The 20,800-nt window shown below is 41.1% G+C and overlaps 1 protein-coding gene across 4 annotated transcripts in view; it reads right to left on the bottom strand.

Annotated features, from left to right (window-relative positions):
• Positions 1–20,800, bottom strand: part of LOC146365519 (apoptosis-stimulating of p53 protein 1-like) — a 60,882-nt gene that overhangs the window by 31,216 nt on the left and 8,866 nt on the right. For 2 of the 4 annotated variants that reach the window (XM_084913989.1, XM_084913990.1), the window contains exons 2-4: positions 8,859–9,006; positions 6,851–6,958; positions 2,537–2,601 (exon numbers count right to left, since the gene is read on the bottom strand). In XM_084913989.1, coding sequence (XP_084770115.1) covers positions 2,537–2,601; positions 6,851–6,958; positions 8,859–9,006 — 321 coding nt within the window. Of the gene's footprint in view, positions 1–19; positions 1,333–2,536; positions 2,602–6,850; positions 6,959–8,858; positions 9,007–13,965; positions 14,185–20,800 lie in introns of those variants that run through there. The other 2 variants (XM_084913993.1, XM_084913992.1) reach the window with 2 other exon arrangements.

Here is a 20,800-nt window from a genome sequence, read left to right as displayed (position 1 = left end):
GAAATGGACCAAAACTCACCCCCTCTGTCTTGTTGTGCCTCAGATCTTTTTGCTTTAAAGCAAATGTTCAAGGATGAAGATGAAGAAACACGGAGACCTTAAGAGTGTGAAGGAGTGTGTGAGGTGAAAGGAAGACGAGAAGAGGGAGGAGGAGCTGTTTGGCTCACTAGCAATCCTCTTAGCCTGGTTATGTCATGGGACCAAGCTAATCCTACCTTCACTGACTGACCCACACACACACACACAGAGGCTGACCATCCAGCAGACTGACCAACACCAATACGCACAAAAACAGTCTATGACTGGCTAGCCGAGGCCTAACCCAGATATACAAAGCAAATGTGCAGTTTGTGCTGAAACACAATGGTTTGCATGGTTCAAAATAGCTGTTAGTGACAAATTAAAAGCACCAAACATGAGGTCAGTTGCTCTTTTTACTGCATGACCTCAAGATAACAGGATAAGGCACGCTGGCAAAGCAAAACATGGTTAGCTGAAGGACTGACTCAGGCTGGTGACAAAAGACTAATTACCCTTTTTTTCTCTTTGTGAATTTATAAACAGCAATTACAGTGTGCATGTATAGTGCATGTGCTGTGTTTGTGTGCTCGCATGGTTGTTCCTGGTAGAACAGTTCAATCATCACTGTCACTAATCCCCCGGCTAATCCGCTGCACTACACACACAGACAAATACATACACGCAAACGTGCACATGCATTGTGCTGTACGTGTGGGAATACTGGCTCACAAAGACACACTCATACAATTACTTCGCTGCGACTACGGGGTTTATTTTGTATTCCTCAAATTAAATGCTATTAAGGAAAGTTTAAAGAGCCAGATGTCTTTTATCCTTCGTTGACTGGGATTATTTCTTGCATTTATTTTGAAAGTCAAACCCAAATGTTCCTAAATTATAGGAACATTTCTGCAAACAGAGGGTATGACTAACCAAATCCACCTGTAAAGCTTACCAATAAACACTTAGTGTATCTCTATTGTTCCATGCATGAAACACCAATATGTGTGGTACAAACAAGCTTGGTTAACCCTTTTAGATTGCCAGATATCACTTTAGTTTATGGGTCACATTCAGTCCAATCTGATCTCAAGTGGGCCGGACCTGTAAAACTGCTGCATGATAACCAACGTGTCTTTTAATGCTTTCATCATTTCATCATCATTTTACAAAAACAGCCCGAGTTATCTTTTAAGTGCAGTTTCAGCAGCATGTATTATTACATTTGCAAATCACAGCAAATCTACAAAAGCAAAAACATGTTGACTTTGAATTTTGAGTTCTAACCATTTTCAAGATCTAGAATTGACTTTCCAGATATTTCTATGTATGCAAAAGACTGCTGACATGACATCACCAGGAGCAGCAGTGCAGCTTATTAAAAAAAACTGCATTTTCCATTCTTGCAAAGACACCCAGGTGACCTTTTGACCCCTGGGCTGCATGTTTGTCACCTCTGTGCTAGTATACTTTACCTTTACAGGCTACGATTTCCCTCCTTTTCCAGTCTTTGCTCTTGCCACAGTTTCTAGCAGTAAGCAGAATCCAAATGCAGGACTCACAGACAAAACAAAGTAAATGAAAACTAACCTTCAATTAAGTCAACAAAAATAACGCTCCAAACTCTTGGAAAGAGCACACACAGGGCACTAACACACACAAAAACAACAGGAAACTAAGGCTATATACAAACACAGAGACATGCAATCAATGGAAGAGGAAACAGGTGGGAAATGGGGCACAGCTAAAACTAATCACATACAAAAGAAGTAAAACTAAATACAAAACACGAGAGACTAATCATGACGATGAAGAAGATGCGGGAGGATTAATAACACGAAGAACGCAAAATCCAAGCAAAACACAAAACCTTAAACAGAAGCTAAACCAGGAGAAATAACCTGAACCTCACAATGACAAAACCCACAGGCCATGACGGCGCTATGCCAAACTGGCTGCAGGTTCACATTAAACCACAGACAGCCCAAAGCTGTGGCCTGTGGCCTGTGTTATCTGGAATCAAGGAAGTCATAACTGACATGGATGGTCTCAAAGCTGTGGGTGTTTGTTTGTGTGCTGCAGCTCTTCACCGAGTCCTCATCTTCAAATTTTACAACAGAGGTGTTTTGATGAAATTTTACAAACCTGAACCTAACGTGGAGCTTCAGAGGAACAGAAACAATCCCAGTTTAATAAATCAGAATATTCTTTTGGTGCATGCACATCAGTATGAATCCTGCAGTTTTAGAAATAAAACCTCTGATATGTCATGCTTAAATAACTGCATGATATATTTTTTGTAGTTACATATACAAAGCAGCACTGTGTGTATAAACATGCTGTAACTGTACAGAATCAAAATCTCAGGAGACAATGAAAGACTGGATGTTGAGGTTGAGCCAATTGGAGATGCAGAACGTGGCCTGTCGTGTTCCTCATGTGTGTGTGTGTGTGTGTGTGTGTGCGTGCGTGTGCGTGCGTGTGCGTGCGTGCGTGTGTGCGTGCGTGTACCAACCTTGTCATTAGCACTTTCTGCTGTTGCTGCTGTGGTCCAGCTCTGTTCCAAAGGCTGCTGACTTCCTGCATATAAATGAACAATGAAAAGAAATGTGTGCAGAGATATTGAAACAGCATATTAAAATTGGACCTGGGTGTGCTGAGCCCTGTGACCTGGCAGACATGTGACTGACACACACAGAAACAGAGCCTCGGCCTTAATTAACCACCGAAGCGCGTGTTCGCCTTATCGCAAGGATAAGCGAACAGGATGTGAAAATCTGCTTTCTTTTCCCGTACACCGCATACTAATCATTATTATTATTTTAACACTTTATTTTATTATAGAGAATATTTACAGCAAATACTGACGACATAATAGGTGTTCACAAAAAGAACAATAACAATATAGAACAATAAAGAACAATAACAATAAAGAACAATAACAATATAGTAAAAAAAAGAGAGAAAATCCTTATTGTGCACTCAAAAAGAAAAAAGGGATCCACTTATCAGTCCTTATATGTCATAATTAATTATTATGACATATTAATATCTTCAGTTGAATGTAAGCTCTCCTTTAAGGATGTCAGCACATAGATCACGGGGCAGCCCCAATAAAAATTGCCCAGGATCTTTACAAACTTTACTTTTTACAACTCCACTTATTTTTTAACTACATATTTCCAAACCTTGGAAATATAAGGGCATTCCCAAAAACAGTGAATACACATTCCTAGGGGGTGACCTGTTGGAATGTATTTTATTTACCACAGGACACCATATTTTCCATGTATTCGCTTATATTGAATTACTTTATTTACTTAGAAATAAGGAATGGGATCATTTACACTAAACCTCCCAAATCTCCTCACCATAGGCTTTCTGTAAATCATCCTGAGAACATTCCCAGCATTGTGATTATATTATTTCTGCAGGATGTTGTAAAAACCCAAAATAAAACCTTTATTTAAAGTAAACTTCACAATAATTTTTCTGTGGAGCCTGGAAGTGAGCAGGAATCCTGCGACGTCACATAGTGACAAATTTGAAAACATGCATAAAAATCTATCTGGGGAAGGCCAAAGGTATTTTGAAACTGGGCAAAGGTCATAAGTTTGTTATTGTCATCAAACAGGTCTGCTGTTAGTTTGACACCTTTTCTGCGCCAGGATCCAAATACAAGCAAATTCACGGCAGGGAGAAAATCTCTCTTGCTGAGAGGAGGTGTAATGTGGGTACCTAAATCCTTCCTACCAATTTATATCTGTTTATATCTCGCCAGCTTATCATTGTGTTTGAAAGAATTGGATTGTCTTTCATTTTCAAGATGGGTTTATTTTCTACATGTAAGCTCTCCTACTAATTCAAAGGCATTACATCCCCATTTCTCAAAAGGAGTTTAAGATAACAGTGAAGCCACTCATGGATGAGCCTGCCATGACATGCCCAATTATAATGTCTAATGTTAGGGAAGGATAAACCTCTGCAGAGAGCTGCACAGTCTTCTCCCTTGCCAAATAAATTTAGAAAAGTCTTTTTCAGTCTCTTTTGCTATCTTAGAAATATATAGTGGTAACAACTGAACAGAATAAAGTAATCTTGGCAGGATATTCATCTTTATAAGAGTTATTCTACCCATCCATGAAGCTGTCAGATTCATTCATCTTGTAAGGTCCTTCCTTTTTTTTCTTGTTGCACTCTGGTCAAATTGTGCCTCAAGAAGGTGTCAATTCAGAGTCAGTCCAGAAGAAAGGGGAAACAGATGGATGTGAAGTTTTACTATAAAACCAACTGGCATTGCTCTTGATTTTATCAAAGTTAATTTTATAGCCTGAGATCCAAAAAAAGATAAACCCCCTGACGAGTGAGGCTCTTATCGCCCAACTAGCTTAAGCAATGTTGACGGCAAAATTTTCCCCAAAATCCTGGTTAAAAGATTCAAGAACTATCTCCCTCTCTTAGTTAAATCAGACCAGACTGGTTTAGTTAAAAACAGAGCACCTCTTACAAACATGAGAAAATTACTTACAATTATCCAGTTTTCTATAGTGAATAAGATACAGGAGCTTATTATTTCCTTGGGTGCAGAGAAGGCTTTTGATCTGGTAGAGTTGCCTTATTCATTTGAGGTCTTAGAAGAGTTTGGACTTGGAGAGGGCTTTATAAATTTTGTCAATTTTGGCCATAAGAAACCATAATAGTACAACAGCACTTCAAACAGATTCTGTGCCCTACAAGATATTTTTTTGTATGCTGATGATGTGCTCCTCTTCATCTCAAAATTGGAAAAATCTATACTCATGTTAATGTTGATCATTCAACATTTTTGGATCTCTTACTTCATACTATTTCATTAATTCCCTAATACCTTAAAATAACTTAATTACATGTAATTATGTAGCTCTGTATTTATCTGTTTTTAATCTATTAATTGCAGGATTCATCTTAGATCTACTAAGATGAGACAGGTTCAATCTGGGCTAATCCCAGGCAGCTCCAACTTTCACCTCCAGCCAATAAAGCAGCCACAGCAGATCAATAACTAAAAATACTGTGTACTCTACACTTTGGTTTTCACCGTGGGACATCGATCCATCAGTCCATCCATATTCTGACTCTTATCGCGGGGAAGCGGTCTGAGAAGAAATGCTCAGACCTTCCTTTTGATGTAATCACTCCAGAAGTGTCAGGATTTCCTACCCAGCAGACATGCTGAAACACCTCACCTCAGAGGGATCCAGGAGGTATCCTAGTCTGATGATGAGCTATGGCTCCCTTTGAGGTGAGGAGGGTTGCTTCTCTGGGTTGGGAATGAATGACTGCACCAAGTGGTGGAGTTTAATACAAATATCTAAAAATAATTTGGTTTTCTGAATGCTAAACTGAACTAACGAACTGCTTAATGAAATTCTAGTCATGTTTCTGTGCTACTCACAGCCTGTGCATGCATCTTGCAAACGTTAGCCTATATCCTTCTTTCAAACATATTTGTTTGGACCATGGATGTAACCAAGCACACATTGGTTACATCCATCACTCATATACAGTCTGTGCTGTGGGCCATATTGCTTCTATTAAGTTACCTCTGTTCCATTCAAATAAGACCAGTTTGCTCTCCATGGAAGGACCCATAATCTTTAGGTAATGTGGATTAATTACAGAAGTCTTGATGATGCAAAGTGATATCCTTGCACAGGAAGTGCAAACTCACCACAGGCACCTTCAATAAGGCACTGAGGGCAGATGAAGCTAAATTAGCCTAGGAGCAGGTAATGCATTAGGGTAATGTGATGCTCCAGTCCCTGGAGAGCTATTGGCTCATTTAAGAAGCTGTTTTATTGTATTAGGTGCAGAGCCAAACACAAGCTGGCAGCAGAAGTGTGGGGACAGTTTGGCTGCCGCAGGGGGCTGCACCAACAAATCCATCCCTTACAAGCACAGATGATGTTACTCTTTCTGTAGCTACGTGCGCTCACAGCTCAAAACCACATCTGTACTAAAGAAGCAGGCGGACCACAGGGAGAGAGAAGCGCTCCACAGCAGCAGACCAAATGAGCTGCTGTTCTTTTTATGTTACCATAGATCTCCTGGCATATGAACTGTGACTGGATAAAATCTGAGATCCAGACACCATAATGAAAAAATCTCAACAGACACGAGAAAGCTTTAATGGGCTGAGCCAAGATGAAAAAAAAACTTGGTGGTGATTAATTCATTTTTCTGAAAAGACTTCACAGCTCGCTAACAGACGATAATAATGAGATTCTAATGAATGATAATTGAGCTTTTTAATGACTGAGGGGCAAGACGGGAACCAGCAGGTGGTGAGGTTGTCCCGTCCCTGTGGGGAGCACCAGACGCAGGCACAAAAACACACCAGCGCTACAGTGACGCCAGTACACACCTTCTGATTAATGCTTTGGCCGGTAACTCTCAACAAACGTTACACAATCGTTCATTCGTTGACGAAGAAGTTTACGAGGGAAAGTCGGGTCATTTCGCCTGCCTGGTTTCACAAACTTCTTCTTTATGGCTGCCAGCACATCAAAGAGTTGTTTTGGCAGAATATCGCCTGGCGTTTCAGCAGCATCCGTCACACCCCTGCCATTATGTAACTCTAATCATCTTATCTGGCTAATTACTGACCAAGACCCTGAACTCACCTCTAAACCTCATGCACACGACTTATACCGTGTTTTTCCCACGTTCTCTTCAATAATACCCCCAAATCCTTTTTTTTTTTGGTTTAACACCAACAGCTGGATATAAACGTAGTTTTTACTGAGAGGTTTAATGAATTCAGTGTGTATGTGTATTTGTTTTGCTGTACCTTGTGTCCAGGAAGGGCAGTGTCTGAGGTAGAAGCTGACCTCGGGCCTCCTGGCTCCCCACTGCTGAAGGAGATCCAACAATAACAACTCCTGAGGGAGAACTCGCTCTGAGAACAGACGAAGGGTGAGAAAACATTTGACAAAGATCCCACTAATTACATAACGTCACACTATTGTGTTATAGAGCTAGAAAGAGATCATTCAGAATTCTTACTTTGTTAAACAGCACATTTACAATTTTATCAGGTCGACATGTATAATTTCACTGACTAGTTTCAAAAAATTACCTGTGCACGTCGTGTACGGGCAAAATTGTCTATAAACGTATCCTCCACACATAGATACTGTAAAATATGTCTTTTTTAAAAACTGTGCAAAAGCTCCTTATAAGAGAATGAATAATCTTTGCTTTGGAATAAATAATAAGAATTCAAAATTGCAGCTGTATTGTTGTTGGCTGTACATCAAGCCACACATGTAGGATTGAAAGGTTTGCAACATATATGCAGCATATGCAAGACAGCAACCTATCACCATTGTCTGCACAGTGACAATGAAACGCACAAAACCCCAAACCTCTTTCTGAGTGGAGCGGGGCTTTAAGGATTTATTTTTACCCTTTTTTGCAAATGTTAGTGTGGAAAAATGAAGCCAGAAAAAAACCCAGAGAATCAATATTTTCACAGTGAAGTAAGCCAGCTGTGCCCTTGAGGCACAGCCTGTTGTCACGCACCAACACTCGGCACACAATTTATGCCGCCATCTATTATGTGCTGCTTTACACAGACACTCACGAAGACATGGTGTAGTATTAGAGCCGTTTATATCCTGTCTGGCCGCTCAGTCACATCACAAAGCCGCACAAACGCACCGCCGTTACTGCGTGGGCTTCACCGCGTCGACAGCTATGACTGAATGAATGTGGGCCACGCTTTAATGGACGCCCTCAGTGTGTGAATGAGATGGGCTGGTCTATTCATATAGTAAACTTGGAGCACACAGCACTCTTGATTTCACAAGCTGAAGCCGCAACATACTGTAGGTTTGACTCGGTTTATAATTAGCTGCACAGCAAGTGACCCAGATCTGAGTTACACCGTGTCGATTATCCTGTCTCTTAATGCAAGATTATAATCATGCAAGTGCTCCGATGCTCCAAAGACAGACTGCCAGTAGTAATTATATGAGCTGGACTCTTTATGATTAATGAGTGTATGGATAAAGAGATACACTGTGAGAATAGTCCAGTTCTGTTCAGCTAATTTTCTAGATGTAATATCCTGTCTTGTCTTGGCTGATTTCTAACTTTGGTCAAGATTTCTTACTGATTATGATTATAAGCTTGGGCGCCTCCAGGGTGAGGTGTTCAAGGGCATGTCCCACTGGGAGGAGGCCCGGGGCAGACCCAGGACATGCTGGAGAGATTATATCTCTTGGGTGGCCTGGGAATGCTTTGGTGTTCACTCGGACAAGCTGGAGGTGGCCGGGGAGAGGGAGGTCTGGGCTTCTCTGCTTAGGCTACTGCCCCTGCAACCCGGCCCCGGATAAGCGGAAGATGGATGGATGGATTATGATTATAAGTTAACAGAAGATATGAATAGCGGGTTGTTTTAGGGATATATTAGGGATATCCCCTCTCTTTGACATCACTGAGGCGAGAGCAGAAAACCTGACTTAAACAGAGCAGAACTGAGCTTACAGCTTACTGGGGTTATTTGTACTTACACTGACCTCCTTATTTGAAAGTTTGGTTTTAATATGAGCATCCACCACCGGACCAGAGATGTGACAGAAGATAGTCTGAATTTAAGCACCTAAAAGGGCGACTGACACTGACCAAATGATGCCACTTTTCAGCTCCGTGTGTGAATCTGCAGCTGCTGAATAATGCATTCGGCGTCTCCACTTTAAAGCTTTCATGAAGTTAATGTCTTGCATTTGCAGCATGTGCTGCTTTCCTTAAGTGATACTAATCAATAAGCATTATCAACCAATGAATGGACTCACCATGCCCGTTCCATACTTCAGCTAGGTGACACTCCCCCTCACCGGCCTCTTTGCAGTACTCCACCACATCGATAACTCTGGTCGCTGGAGTGACAGGGACCTCAGTTAGCATCTGCTGGGTGTCATTGAGGTAAACTGTCAGGATCACCTGCAATCAAAGAAAAATCAGGTTAATATCACTTAGATATTATTTTATATGGACCCCCAAACTCAGTAAGATTGTTTCCTATGACTCACTGGCTGGAATCACCAATCTCCAAATGCTGATTAAATAACTAATTTATCAGCCATATTTAAACTCTTATTTTGAAGGAGTTATTGTGGCTGGTAGTGATGATTACATTCAAAGGTAAAAATCCCAGTATGAAGTCAAGACCACCTCTGCAGCTGGATTTCATTATGTGCAGACAACAGGTGAGTCAGCTGTGATATTCAAGTGAAAAATAAGTTTAATACAAAAGTAATGTATTAAAAAAACAACACATGTTAATGTTGGGCGATATGAAGGTGACCAAGGAGCAGGGGCAGATTTTGTCCAACAAAAGCATGATATAGTCCTTCATCCATGTCATCACAACACTGATCTCAGCTTAATAACAAAATAAATACTGTGAGGTCTCACTTTGAATCCTGAGTTACTGTTTTTCTTTGTTGTCTTTTTCTTGTTTTATTTTGGCATTTCTTTTCTTTCATTTTTAATGTGAGTTTAATGTGTGTCTTCCCCTCTTTCAGTGGCAGATTCTCTTTGTACTCCATGTGAAGTTTTTTTTAGTGTTATAATTCTGTTTTCTGGTTTTTGCCTCTGAATACTCTTTGTTGGGTTTGCTTGTCTGATTTTTATGGACGTCCTCTTTACTTTTTGGCCCAGTAAAGACTGACTCTTTAAATTGTTTTCGAATCTTGTCCTACTTTATTAGTTGTGACACATAACTGGTTGTACACAGAGTAACACACACGGCCAATTCTCTCTATGACAATGGCAAACCCAGCCTAATCCATCCATCCATCAATCCTGTTTATCCGGGTCTGTGTCGCTGGGGCAGCAGTCAAAGAAGAGGTATCTCCTCCATCTTTGCCCGTGCGTCTCCACCAATTGGGACCTGCCTTAAACACCTCGCTTAGGAGACATCGGGTCAGAGGAATGACCTCAAAGGGCTCTTTTTAATGTGGAATAGCAGCTCTACTCTGAGCCCCTCCAGAATGATTGAGCACCTCACCCTATCTCTAAGGGAGAACCCAGACTTTCCCTGGAAAAAGCTCATTTCTGCTGCTTGTATCCATGATCTCATTCTTCTGGTCACTACCTAAAACTTGTGGATAGGTGAGGGCAAGATCATCTTTACTACTGCTGCACCAATCTGCCACTTCCTCCCCAGGTCACCAATCAACAAGACTCCAGATCACTTGAACTCCAACCAGGGTGGGCACTCCACTTTGTTCCAGCTGAGAACTGTGGGCTCACTCTCATTTTAGTGTCCGTTTATTTCTGTTAACATAAACGGAAAAAGCACTTTATGATTTTAAAGGTGATCTGCGGAGTACTGATCCCCTCTCAATAATTTTGTTATCAAATCCTGTAAATTCTGCAGCCAAAAGATTAAAATGTCAATCAGAAAAGGACATCCTGTGTTATCGTCAGTGATGTCACTGGTGATGTCACGCCAGATAGTCAGCCGGCAGTCGAAAGATAAATTTAGGGTAATCTGGGATAGGAGTGCATCGACACACCACAGCGCTCACAGATACATATACACTTTTTAATCTCAGTGTTGCTTTTTCTTTTTCTCTCACGCACAAACACACACAGTCTTCCTGTGCAGATACTACAGTATGCACACACTCAAAGTATACTCTGAACACTAATCCTCACTATTCTATATACCTGTCCCAGATCATGTCAAGTAATCTCTGGCTGCATGCAGACGGACAGAGCAGGGACACGGGCTCTAAAGCTTGGATTAGACACACACACATACACACACGAGTAAACTCCTAAACCCTGCAAACACACCAGGGGTTTTACTCGTCCACAAATCGTTCAAAGTAGGCTAATCGTGGCCTCAGAAGCGCTGTTATGTTTTTCACGTGGTCAGAAACATCATTTGTTACATTCACGGGGTGCCGGCTGCAATAAAAGAACATCAAATCATCCAGTGTGCTTTTCTCCTTTAAGTGATTTAATAAAAAAAGACTACACAAAGCAGACAAAGACGAATGCAGTGCAAACACGCTGTCGGTGAATTTCACTAATAATAAATGCTGTATTTGAAACACAGTCTGCAAAGGTTTAGATATCTGACAAAGATGCAAATGCAGATTACTGTGACACCAGAGACAAAAGTGCCCAAAAATAATACTTCACTTCATTTTGATTTTATCAGAAAAACTCATTTTAGTGGCCCTGAGCAGTCTAAGGAGACAAAACACAGGCAACTTTCAGCTTTTCTTGTTTTCACCTCATTTCTTTTCTAAATGCAGCACATTTTCTTGTATTTTGACCTTCGAGTGACTGAGTGTGATCACTTATTTATTTACATGTTGCCCTGTAATGTTTTTAATTGTGAAACTGGAAAATTCGTGGTGTGAGATAATCTGTTTCTCCTAAAACTTTGGCCTGTGAGGGATCATTTATTTCCCAGCATGGCCTTTGGTTTTAATGTCATTTATTGGTAATTAATCAGGCGTCTCATATTAACAGTTATATCTTTCAGATCTTTTAGCAATCTAAATATTTTAAGTGTGTCTCGAGAAATTGTTTACATTATTACACATCTACAGTCTTGATGTACAAAGGAAAGTCAAATGAGGGACCGTGCCGAGTGATACAACACAAACATTATAAAAAATGAGGCAGGCCTTTATTGTGGCTGATCAAAAGTCTCAAATGAAATACAAAAGTCCAACCAGAACCAGAATCAAAAGAACACTGAATATGCAGAAAAACCAAACAGGAACAAAGCAGCAAACACAGACAGGAACATAACAGATGCTTTGATAAAAGACAAAGAGAAGATGAATTGATTGATGAGCCTTTCTGGAACTAAAACCTCACTGTTGCTCATCTGAACTCAGACTTTCTTGAGAAGGGATGCAAAGAAACCAAAATACAAAGACAAAAGACAGAGTGAGGAACAGAGAGGAAAACAATGAGGGAACCAAGTCTACAGCAAAGAATAAAAATCAAAGCCATAATGTAAAAACAGTAAAATACTGTAGCTTCACTGTAGGTGAGCTTCCTCCAGCTCATCTATGGTGCTAGCATCCTGCAATACACGATTCACTCAAGCATAATTTAAAGGTTTAAATGAAACTGTATTTTCTGTTAAACAATCAGACCAGGCTGGTCTAAGTAAGTAAGTTGTATGAGTTGTATTTTGTATCAAAATTATTTCAAACCATAACAATTAAAGGAGAACTCAAATTCCTCCTTTAAATAAATAAATCAGTTTATTTGCTGAAGCAGTTCAATTGCATGAAGGTAAAGCTGAGCTCTCAGATCCCCCACAGGCTGCCACGTTAACCAGCTGCGTTAAACCTAAAGGCTTGGACACGATGTCTGAGAAGAAAACAAACACTGTTTTGCACTTCGCTGATGTCGTCCTGCATTAAACTTTCCAAAAGCTTCTTCTGGGTTATTATGAACACTGCATAAAAACACGAGCTGACGCGTACAATAGAAAGCTTTTTACCTCCAAATTCTGTCCCAGCTCTGTCTAACATACTGTCCTCACATAACTCCTGCATCCCCGTCCAAACTACCGTCTTGTTTTACAGTTTACCTGGAACTGAAAACCTTATTATGGTGTCAAACTGAAGCATGAAAAGAAAAAAAGATTTTGTGAGCCACTTTGTTAAGAAATATCTAAGTTTCGTGATATCATTTCACCTCGCATGTAAGAGGTTTCTTCATTTCTAAAAAATGGTGGAAAGTCCCAGGTACCATATATTATACCTACAGCTATGTTATAATAATAGCGCTGTATTGGATTGTAGATTCACCATTTCGTAGCATGGCTACAAGCACAATTTGGGCACCTGTTGCTGACCATGTCCATCCCTGTATGACCACAGAGCTTCAGCAGGATGATGCACCATCTATCTGTCTGTCTGTCTGTCTGTCTGTCAATCTTGTTAACATGGAGTTAAATCTTTGTGGAATTTTTCTGGTCCCTTGTTGAATCTATGCCACAGAGAATTAGGAAAGCCTGGAAGAAAAAAAAAGGAGCCGGTCCAACTCAGTACAAGCAAGGTGTACCCAAAGAAGTTACAGGTAAATGTGTATCAGTGACACAAAGCAAAAGATCACAAACCGGAAATTCCAATTTTCTATTTTGCAGCAGCACATTTATGTCCAAACTTTAACTCTATACTTTGTGCACATGCAGACCTCTAAAGTTAACAGACCTTTAGTGACTTTCCTAATGTCAGCAAGCATTTAAAGCAGAGTCAGCCTGAAACCAAAACAACTGACAGTCAACCTTTGAATAATAATAAAGTTCACGGGGACCAGAACTTACTAGGAAAACCACAATGTAAAGATCAGGAATAAAAGCTTTAGTAACAGAACTCAATGTTAGCATAATAACATAAACCCAAACTAAAAAAATGTTCATCAAGAATCTGAAACTCGAAAGCACCGTGACATAGACGGCATGTTATGATCAGTAAAATCACTTGTACTAGTGCTCACTGATAATGTGAACATAATGACCTCACAGTAATGACAGTTCCTTCCTGGCTATCAGTGACTGAGACACACAGAGGCAGATTGAGCTGTAGTTCCTGAAATGCCTGTGGGGCTGAATGGAGTGACTCGGGCTATTTTCAGCATTAGAGAAGGAAAAAACAGAAAGTCAGATAGAGGAAGAGTGAGCCAGGGTGACAAACAGCCCGTGTTAGTGTCTGCAGGAAACAATCAATGCTCGTTTTATTAGTCATTTTAAAACAACACGTTAGCCTCTATCAGGGCCCAGAACTCAAGTACAGAAAACTCCGTCCAGACCTCTCCTAGCAAAAACTAAATAAAACTCACACAACTAACTTCATCATGTTAGACTGAGAAGAACATATATGAAAAAGCAAAGTAGAGCTCTTCTCTCTCACTCACCCACTGTTTGCTTTTCCTGGTTTGGAGCTGCTGCTTCTTCTTCTTCTGTTTCCTGCAATTACTCAGTTTGAAGTTTTCAGACAGAAACACCAGCCGCTCCAAAACCAGGCCCAAAAAACGCCTCATTGGAAAATCACTGAGCAGAAGCACACACACCAGCGTGTGTACACGTGTGTGTGTGCGTGCATGTGTGTGTTTGAGAGTGAGATATATAATTGATGGTGTCAGACAGAGAAGGTAGTGTGTCTGTAGGTGAGAGTGTTTGAAATGTACGTGGAGCAGGGAATACAAATGTCAGAGAGGGTGTCAGTGAGGGAGGAGGGAAGGGAGTCGGCTTTCAGTAAATATAAGGAGAGGGGGTGAGGAGGATGAGCTACAAGAAAGGAAAGGCCAGACTCTGTTCGTGTGTGTTGGTGGGAGTAGACCGAGCTGATATTGTTATATGTTCATCATACATCTGGCATGACGGGGGCGGTTCTATTTTTTTTGTCGGTGACTGAGTCAAAGGTTTGACTGTAAAACTCGGACGCTTGTCTCCAATCAGTTTTAGGTAAAAGTTTAGTTCTTCATGATAAAACTAAACCAACTTTCAGCTGCTGTGAAAGGCTGCAGTTGGTTTAAATACAACTAAACCTGACGGAAACAAAACAGAGCTTTATTTTAAAGAACATCTGTTAACCACAGTCATATAAAGATGATGTTAAAACAAAAAAAATAAAAAACAAATCAAGTAGCTAGATGCAGAGGACAGGAAGCACAGGAACATAGATGATGGAGCCAAGAAGGACAGACAACAAGGACCATCCCTGATTCTTGTCCCTCTCATCGTGGATGCAGGTGGAGGAGGGGAGCAAAGTACAAGCAGGGAGGACTCGAGACATCGAGATGATGGTATTTGGTACAGCTGCATCACAGATAGTTTTGTTTTAGATTAATTAAAACTACAGCTGAATTTTATAACCTCAGGTGTTGCACTATGAATGACATGTTTTCTATTTAGGACAATGTGATCAAACCTTTTGTTTTTTAAATCATGCACACAGAAGCAGAGCAAATCAGAAGATGAGGAAAGGATGAGGTCACTATGTGACTTTGTTCCACGTTATAAATTGCTCATTTATGAGCTTTTAATTTGACTTAATTGCTATAATTGCAGTAATTCTTATGTCTAATGAGTAAATTATTGTGTATGAGGGAAGCATAAAGTCTATCACTCACTGTACTTTTCAGCTAACTGGTTATAAAAGAACAAAAATCTCAACTCTGTGAGTTAACCCTCTCTCCTAACACTCTGCTATTAGCCCTTCCAAGCAAATAGCTAATAGCTCTTCCAAGTTTTGTCAATTGTGACTCACATGTCAAAAAAAACTATCACGTGGCAACAGCCCAGTGCATTTAGGGATGTAGACATGGTCAAGACGACCTGCTGATGGTCAAACAGAGCATCAGAATGGGGAAGAAAGGTGATTTAAGTGACTTTAAGTGTGTCACGTTTAGGGGTGACAGACAGGCTGAGCTGAGGATTTCAGAAACTGCTGATCTGCCTAGATTTTCCTGCACAACCCTCTCTAGGGTGAGAATGGTCTGAAAAAGAGAAACTATCAGTGAGCGGCAGTTCTCTGGTTGAAAATGCCTTGTTAATGCCAGAGTCGGGAGAAAAAGACCAGAATACTTCAGGCTGAGAAGAAGAGAACAGTAACTCAAATAACTTAGTATAGCCAAGGTATGCATGAGAGTATATTTGAATGCAGAAGCAGAAGAGCACACAGGGTGCAGTTCCTCTCAGCCAAGAACTGGAAACTGGGGCTACAAATTTTACCATAGAAGACTGCCTGGTCGTTTCAGTCTTGATTTCTGCTCCAACATTTGGATAATTTTCAAAATTTGTCATAAATGACTTGAAAGCATGGCTCTATACTGCTTTGTATCAGCTGTTCAGATTGGTGGTGTGGTAATGGTATGATATTTTTGACAGACTTTGGTCCCCTTGGTACCAACTGAGCGTCATTTAAACTCCACTGCTTACCCTCACCTATGGCCACGAGCTGTGGGTAGTGACCGAAAGAACGAGATCGCGGATACAAGTGGCAGAAATGAGCTTCCTCCGAAGGGTGGCTGGCCTCTCCCTTAGAGATAGGGTGAGAAGTTCGGCCATCCGGGAGGGGCTCAGAGTAGAGCCGCTGCTGCTCCACATCGAAAGGAGCCAGCTGAGGTGGTTCGGGCATCTGACAAGGATGCCCCCTGGGCGCCTCCTGGGTGAGGTGTTCCAGGCATGTCCCACTGGGAGGAGGCCCGGGGCAGACCCAGGACACGCTGGAGAGATTATATCTCTTGGCTGGCCTGGGAACGCCTTGGTGTTCCCCCGGATAAGCTGGAGGAGGTGGCTGGGGAGAGGGAGGTCTGGGCCTCTTTGCTTAGGCTGCTGCCCCCGCGACCCGGCCCCGGATAAGCGGAAGAAAATGGATGGATGGATGGATGCTTACCGGAGTACTGTTGCTGGCCATGTTAATCCCTTTATGGCCACAGTTATCCTGGTGCTAGGTTATCTAGGAAAACACGCCATTTCACAAAGCTCAATTTATCTTGAACACGTGTAAATCATAGATCATGGATGTGTGGCTAATTCATCTGCAGCAGCTGTGTGATCCTATCACCTTGTTGAATCTATGCCATGAAGAATTAAGGCGGCTCTAAGGGAAAAAGGAGGTAAACGTTGGTTATAGCAAGGTGTAACTAATAAAGCGGGCAGTCAGTTTAATGTTTGTTGAACAATTACTGCAAAGTGAAATTTTTAAAAAACCTCAACTTAAGAGAAACACCTAAATATAATAATGAAACCACACCACCTCCTAATAAACTACAAATCTGCAGAAATATGAGCATATCTGTATTATTTGAGCTGTGGTGTGGATTGAAGCTGTCCAGCAGCAGCAGTGGTAAAGCTGGAGGGCAGAGATTAGAGAGGCTGCACTGATATGCTGCAGCATGACTGCACTGACACACATACACATACACACACACACAGATAGGACACAGAAGGTACACTGGCAGAAGAGCTTCGCCCCTCACTCTCTCTTCCTGTCACACAAGGTCACATGTTGGGTGCATGTGCTCAAACACACACAGATACCCTCTGTCTCTGCGGCAGCTATTGGCAGAAAATCAGTACACAGTTCAGTACTGACTAAATCTACTGTTCCTCCTGTTCTTGCACACACGTAATCAGAAATCTTCAACACAGATTATTTATCATGTGACTCTGACTGATATTTATGCCCCACAATCCTTTGCAGCTGCTGCCTGGAGACACTTGAGCCAGACAGTGATGAGTGAGAAGGACTTTTCTTGATTAAAGAGTTATATTCAGAGATACTTGAATTAAAGTGAAGAGCATCATTAAGAGGTTTCATCAGTCACACGTGTCATTAATAGATAAGTGAAAAGATTAACTTTTAATCACATAGCAGGCAGTGTTTTCTTATAAATGATAGCAGTCTGCAACTGCCACGTGTATTATCAGGGCCTTCAGACCAACGAACATCTACTATGAGTTTGTAGGAACTGGATTTAATACACAAAATGTTTGTCCAAGTTCCTAAAGAGGACAGTGATGTACAACCACCTACAACATACAATACAGGCACAGAACAGAGACAACCAGGCTCTCTCACACACACTTTTCCAACCATTCGTCCATTACAGCTCTACAGGAAGTACGCTGACTGCAGTGTGCATGTTTGCACATCACACTAAGGCATATGAGAAACCACTGAGGCATGTTTATCAGCTGTCATCAGCTGTCCACTAGAAGGACAAGTGCTTACAATTAGTTCCTAAACAGCTCCAATCCTTCAGTGAGCTAATACCATGTAAACTAACTTGTGTCTATTTGCAAGTACTGCATGACTGCAGTGAGTGTGTAAATATCAGAATATTTTAGTATGTTTGTTTAAATAATTTTATGAACGTACGTACATCCAGCCACAGGTTCTCCTTCATTTCAGCCTCTAGATGATGTAATGTACCAATGTGTTTCTTTAAAACAAACAAGAAAGTTATAAACCTCATTATTTCTTTGTTTAAAATAATGAGGGAAAAGTAAAACTCATCATACTAGGATAATAATAACCCAAAAAAAGGAATTCCATCCTCCGTTACCTTTCAGTTAACCAAAGTCAGGTTGGGGTTGCAGCAATGCTTTTCAGTTCCTCCTCGGGGAATCCCAAGGCTTTCTCAGGACAGATGAGATATATAATCTTTTCAGCAGGTTCTGGGTCTACCCAGGGGTGTCCTCCCAGACGTGTATGCACAGATAGTACGCACCCAGGAGGCATGTACATGCTACCTCAGCTCCTTTCAATATGGAGCAGTGGCTCTAATCCCACCAGATGTTCTTGACCCTATGTCTAAAGCTAATCTCACAGGAAACTGCTAAGAGTGGACTGCTAAGAAGAAATCGTCACCTTCCAGCTCAGCTCTCTCTTCACCACAGCAGGCCAGTTAAATGCCTGCATTTCCACACTAATGCATCGGTCCACCTCATGCTCCCCCTCCCCATTAATCATGAATAGGATTCCGAGTTACTTGAAATCCAGCCTCTCTTCCTTATAAAATCTCTAAAGGATCAAACTCACTTTGGGAATATTTAATCAAACTTGGAATCCACCACTTGAGACAATAAAACAGACCTCACACTGCAGCTGATTTAGCTTTGGGGCCATCAGTCTATGACCAAGCGACTGGTGGTGAGGAAGCATGACTTCTTTGCATGCCAACAACCAAGTAATCCTCCTCATCATCTTATTCAAAGAAGCTGAAAGTTCATATTTCATTTGAATCCAGGCCTCGATGATTCAGAATGCCTACGACATATAAAGTTTCTACAAAGACAGCCTTGTATTTACAGACTGTGAGTCTGTCTTTCACCGCATTAGTTGTATAACCAAGCATAATGGCCGTGTCAGGAAGTGTGTCGTTTTCCTGTGAATTATGTAACCAATATGATTGGATGATGTTTGGGCTGCTGTTGCATTGCTGTTTTGAATGATGATAGACTGTCTTGGGGATGTGGGAGTGTAGTGTTCCTATACCTGCTCTACCAGTCATTCATGGAGAGAAGTTCTCCGGGGAGTGAAATGCTTTGCAGTCGGTTCCTTTTTTCAAAGTGTTGCAGCATTTTCCACTTTTTTTTTTTTTGCATGTCCTGCAACTGCTTCTGCTCTTACATCGTTGCCTCCACCTTAGATCTTTCTGGTCTAGGAGCTTAAATTAAATCAGGAAGAAGATCTGAGAGCAGCTGGTTGCAGCAGCCCACACAACTTAAATTAAATTTCTGTGATATTTCAAACGACGGTGCGTTCACTTGTTAATCATGAATCATGAAAGGATAAATCAGCCAACGTGGGTGGGGAGAAAATTTGGAAAGTGTTGCACACTGAATAGAAAATAGCTCGGCCCCTCCAGAGAGGCAGCTTCAAGGAACACCTGCTGTTAAACTGGAGAGATTTAAAGCTTAAACTAGGAGATATGGAGCAGCGCTCACTGAGGGCAGACTGATGACATATTTTAAGCTAACTCAAAAATACAATTAAGCAAACCGTTAAAAATGCTCCAAAAGGTACCCACAGCACAAAACAGACATAGAGATCTAGTTCAGTGACTTCCATTAGCAACGTGAAATCTAACAGACAGCAATTAGCTACAGCTGCCTGTGTCAGGACACCACGCCCTTAAATCCAATATCCAGGTGAATGAAACCATGTAAACAGATGATGTAAAGATGGAAGTAGCTTCCACGTCTGTATTCTCTTTAAAGGCCAGCAGGGGGCGACTCTTCTGCTTAAAAAAGTGATTTCTGTTTGGATACATAGTGACTTTGATAACAAAGTCACAATTTGAAAAGCTGAGAACACTGCACACTCAAATCTCTCAACTCTTAGAACCACAACGTCAATAAACAGTGAAGTGATGGTGTGATGTCCGTCTATCATACAGTTTATGGTTGTAAAGTCCTTCAGCCACCTGTAGACTTGTTAGACAGATAGGAAACTACCTGCAGAGGCTAAAACCTCTGCAGATAAAACACTTTTGTTGTAAAGTTGGAGATTTTAACCACAGACCAGATAAAAGAAGCTCCATGGAGCATCGTGGTGGGTTTCCTTTGTTCTTTTTTAGCCAGAAGTTACCTGATATGGACGAATGGCTGGAGTGTTAATTTATCGACTAACGCGAGCATTCATAAACTGTCTGGGTAACTTAGGTAGAGGACTAATACAATGCTAGGATTTCACTCACTAAAACTGAAGCACGCTTCGGTAAGCCATGAAATTGGTCAGATAATTCAATTCAAAAATGGTTTTAAAGACACTAACACCATAAATATAGTGAGAAAGTCCAGTTTTAGGATTCAAAGTAGTGAAGATGAAGCCAAGAAATTGCTAATCGGCTCCAGCTGCCTGTCAATCAATGTGGCCATGCCTCTAAGGCAATTATCCAGGTGAAGGAGTGATATTAAGAAGGTGCCTTTATGGATAGGATTAACCTGTCTGTAAAGGCCAAAACCGTCTGTGGTACCACCTGTAAATGTGCTTGATATGGGTTAAATATGTAAATTTGGGTGGGGGACTCACTCTGGAGCCAGCCTCAAGTGGCCACTACAGGAACTGCATGTTTTGGCATTTCAACTCAAACTGTTCTTTGGCTCTGGAGGTTGCTGCTTGCTTTCATTGCATCCAAAAATGTTTCAACTGGTTATTAAAGGTGTGTTGCGCTTAAATGAATAAAACTTCTAAATAAAAAAAGCAAGGACCAAAAACAACAAATAACAAAACAACAA

This window comes from Perissodus microlepis, chromosome 19 (genome assembly GCF_051167445.1).
Source record: "Perissodus microlepis isolate ML-2025 ecotype Zambia chromosome 19, ASM5116744v1, whole genome shotgun sequence".
Taxonomy (NCBI): domain Eukaryota; kingdom Metazoa; phylum Chordata; class Actinopteri; order Cichliformes; family Cichlidae; genus Perissodus; species Perissodus microlepis.
This window is presented reverse-complemented; position numbering and strand designations above follow the sequence as displayed.